This window comes from Guillardia theta, assembly GCF_000315625.1.
Source record: "Guillardia theta CCMP2712 unplaced genomic scaffold GUITHscaffold_70, whole genome shotgun sequence".
NCBI lineage: Eukaryota > Cryptophyceae > Pyrenomonadales > Geminigeraceae > Guillardia > Guillardia theta.
This window is the reverse complement of record NW_005434604.1, coordinates 1-3,081: the sequence shown is the minus strand read 5'-3', so window position 1 is coordinate 3,081 and position 3,081 is coordinate 1. Positions and strand designations below refer to the sequence as shown.

Here is a 3,081-nt window from a genome sequence, read left to right as displayed (position 1 = left end):
TTGTTTCTTTGTTCTAGTTGTTGTCGTGTTGCAATACCAGAAATCAAATCGATCCTTACTGATTTGTCGAGGATTGTTAGCATGTAGCAATATGCGTTGCCCTTGCTGCCAACATGTCACCAACCACTCCTCAAAAGTTGGACAGTTTGGCGTCGATCTTGCTCAGATCTGATGCTTTTCACAAGGAACGGGCGAAAAATCAGCGCGATGTCGCACCCAACGGTTGTGCTGCCGATGATTACCAAGTCTCCATCAGCTGAAAGCCCTACCTCCAAGTCGCTGTCTGTCACATCCCTTCCTCGATGTACTTCAGAGATAGGATTCAGCAAGGGGATGTCCAGGACGGGTGGAAGTCGCTCCCCAGGAGCCGAGCGAGAGCGCTTCCTCTCAAACACTGACCCCGAGTTGCGATCCAAGTCGGAGGGCGTGTACGGAGATCAGGTTGAGCACAGGAAGAACTCGTGGGTCTCCTCGACGAGCAAGTCGGTGCCGCACGCGGAGGACAGAGGAAAGAAGCACAAGGGCTCGAGGAGGAAGAAGTCAACGTTCGGTCACGGCCATGACGTGGCCGGGGATCATTCAGGGCATGGAAAGGAGGTGGGGGGTTCTAAACTAGGTACGCCTCCCAGCACCCTTTGTCTGGAGACGATAGGATGTGGATTGACTGATGTTGATGTTGAGGATGGGCCCATCCCATGATGGGTCTTGATGTCTTGATCATTCCTGTGGTGTTCTTGATTGTTGTTTTCCATCGGGAATGTGTCTGTTGTTGGTCCGGGTTTGACTCTTTGTTGTCCAGCGTTTACAAACACCGAGAGGAAAGCGTTGAAAGAAATATCATCCCTGAGCAAATTTTGCTATTTCAAAGTCAATGATCCGAGACTTGGTAAGCACAGAGACTTGCTGATAGAACGGGCTCAACGCTGAATCCTTTGTTCCAGAACTGAAAGATCCAGAAGAGAGGTTCAAGGACATGCTTGTTGGTGAGTCGACAGGATGGGAAGACAGGTTGGAGGAGAGCATAAAGCATCTGCGGCAAAAGATCAAGGATGAAAAGCATTCTCTATCTGTCCTGACCGATGCCCAGGTTCAGCTTTTCTGGACTGCTCGTGTTTTTGATTTCGTTGCAGGTCAACTCAGAAATCTCGTCAGAGGATGCAAATGTGAGCTCATGTGCGGAAGGAGATGAAGCCATTGCAGCTTGCAAGGCTAGGATAGCCGAAGGTGACTTCCAGGCTGCCCAGAAGGCTCTGCAGAGGGCCAAGCGCGAGTACATCAGGGTCGGGATAGACAAGAGGAAGATGATTGAGGCGATAGCGTACGAGATCGAGAGAAGGAGAGAATCAGAGTCGAAGCTCAAGTTCTTCGAAGTTGAGTTCCAAGAGCTTCTCGGTCAGTCGAGGGATCTGTTCGCCGCTAAGGACCTCCACTCGAGTCAGATCAAGTTACAGCAGGCCCGCCGGGTCCACGAGAACATCTCCTACCTGTCCTCGGAGACGGCCATGGGCATGGCAGGGAAGCTTGAGAACATGCAGCGACAAATTGACGAGGAGACTACGAGGAGGCAGAGGCTGATGGAGGACTTCACTGTCCTGCTGCGGGAGGTTGACGAGTCGATCGAGAGGTTCGCGATGGAGAAGGCGAGGAGGAGCCTGGAGGCAGCAAGCGACCTCTCCTCCTCCTCCTCCTTCATCCGGGAGGAGGAGAGGCTGGCGCGATACAGGGAGAGGATTCAGGAGGTAGAGAACTTCCGTCAGGAGGTGCTGGAGCGAGCAATGTGGGCGGAGAAGAACGCGATCTCCTCCTGCGACAACGGAGACTTCTCATCAGCTCGCAGGTTCGTGTCGGATGCGGCTCAGAGCTACGGGAGCATCTGCATGGAGGAGAGCGCGGCGATCCCTGAGATCCTGTTGAGTATCGAGGAGGGGGAGCAGGCGAAGTTGACAGCGGAGTTGTTGGCAAGAGCTGAAAGCCTCGCCGAACAAGCTGGGGTCCTCCTGGACGATCGTGAGTGGGAGGAAGCAGCTCGTGTGTCGCAGTCTGCAGCTGCTGTATACGCGGACCTGTCCCTGCCCGTCCCTCCTGGCCTTTCCGAGCTGATGGAGAAGATCGTCGAGGGGAGGCGAGCGGAGCAGGAGAAGCGGCAGGCAGAGGTAGCGACCCCTTGTGTGCTGGCAGTAGCGTTCTGACCTGCGCACTGCAGATCATGAGGAAGAAGTATCTCGACGAGATCAACAGCCTGTACAGTGAGATGGAGGAGAAGTTCGAAGACAGCAGGCTGGAGGAGCTGAGAGAGATGTTCCCGACGGCATACGAGAGGATCAGGAGCGAGGATGACGACATCTTGTCGAGGTTCCAAGGCCTGGAGCGGAGGATGCAACAGAAGCTTCTGCAAGTGGAGGCTGAGGAGGCAGTGAGGGAGCTGGTGATGCAGGCAGAGGAGAGGATGAAGAGCTTCGAGCTGGAGGAAGCTGAGAAAAGCTTCAAGGAGGCGGAGGGTCTGTGCGCTCAGCACGGCATCCCGATGGGACATGAGCTCAGGTCGCTCAAGTCACGGATCCACGAGCTCGTCGACCTCCTGCAGAGGGCCGGAGCTGAGAAACTCAAGATAAGGTCTTGTCTCGAGAGCGGAGACCTGCTGGACGCCCGCTCGGCTCTGATCGAAGCGAGGAAATGCTCACAGCTTGCTGGGCTGCAGGTGGACGAGGAGCTGAAGGGGCTGGAGGAAGAGGTCGTGACTGCAGAGCGATATCAGAAAGTTGGGAAGTCAAAGCTGAAGGAGGCGGAGATGAACGTGGAGGCCGGACTGCTTGAGGAGGCAGAGGAGTCGCTGAAGGAGGCGAAAAACGCCTTTGAGCAGGCAAGGCAGGACAAGAGAGAAATGCTGAGAGAGCTCCAAGACAAGATTGAGCTCGGAAAGACAGACCGAAAGAACAAACAAAAAGCAGCAGATGAGGAGGCAGCGAGGAAGGCAGCCGAGGAGGAGGAGGCAGCGAGGAAGGCGGCCGACGATGTTGGAGGCTGCCGCAGCAGACGGAGAAGATACAGCGAGGAAGGCAGCCGAGGAGGAGGAGGCAGCGA

The 3,081-nt window shown here is 55.3% G+C and overlaps 1 protein-coding gene across 1 annotated transcript; it reads left to right on the top strand.

Annotated features, from left to right (window-relative positions):
- Positions 1-171: 171 nt before the first annotated feature.
- On the top strand, positions 172-3,080 carry GUITHDRAFT_113762 (hypothetical protein; the record flags this gene model as incomplete). The annotated part of the gene is made up of 5 exons (XM_005826948.1): positions 172-616; positions 800-886; positions 942-1,087; positions 1,131-2,153; positions 2,204-3,080. Coding segments are annotated over 5 exons (2,578 nt in total), but the record flags the coding sequence as incomplete, so codon positions are not given.
- Between the last annotated feature and the right edge of the window lies 1 nt (position 3,081).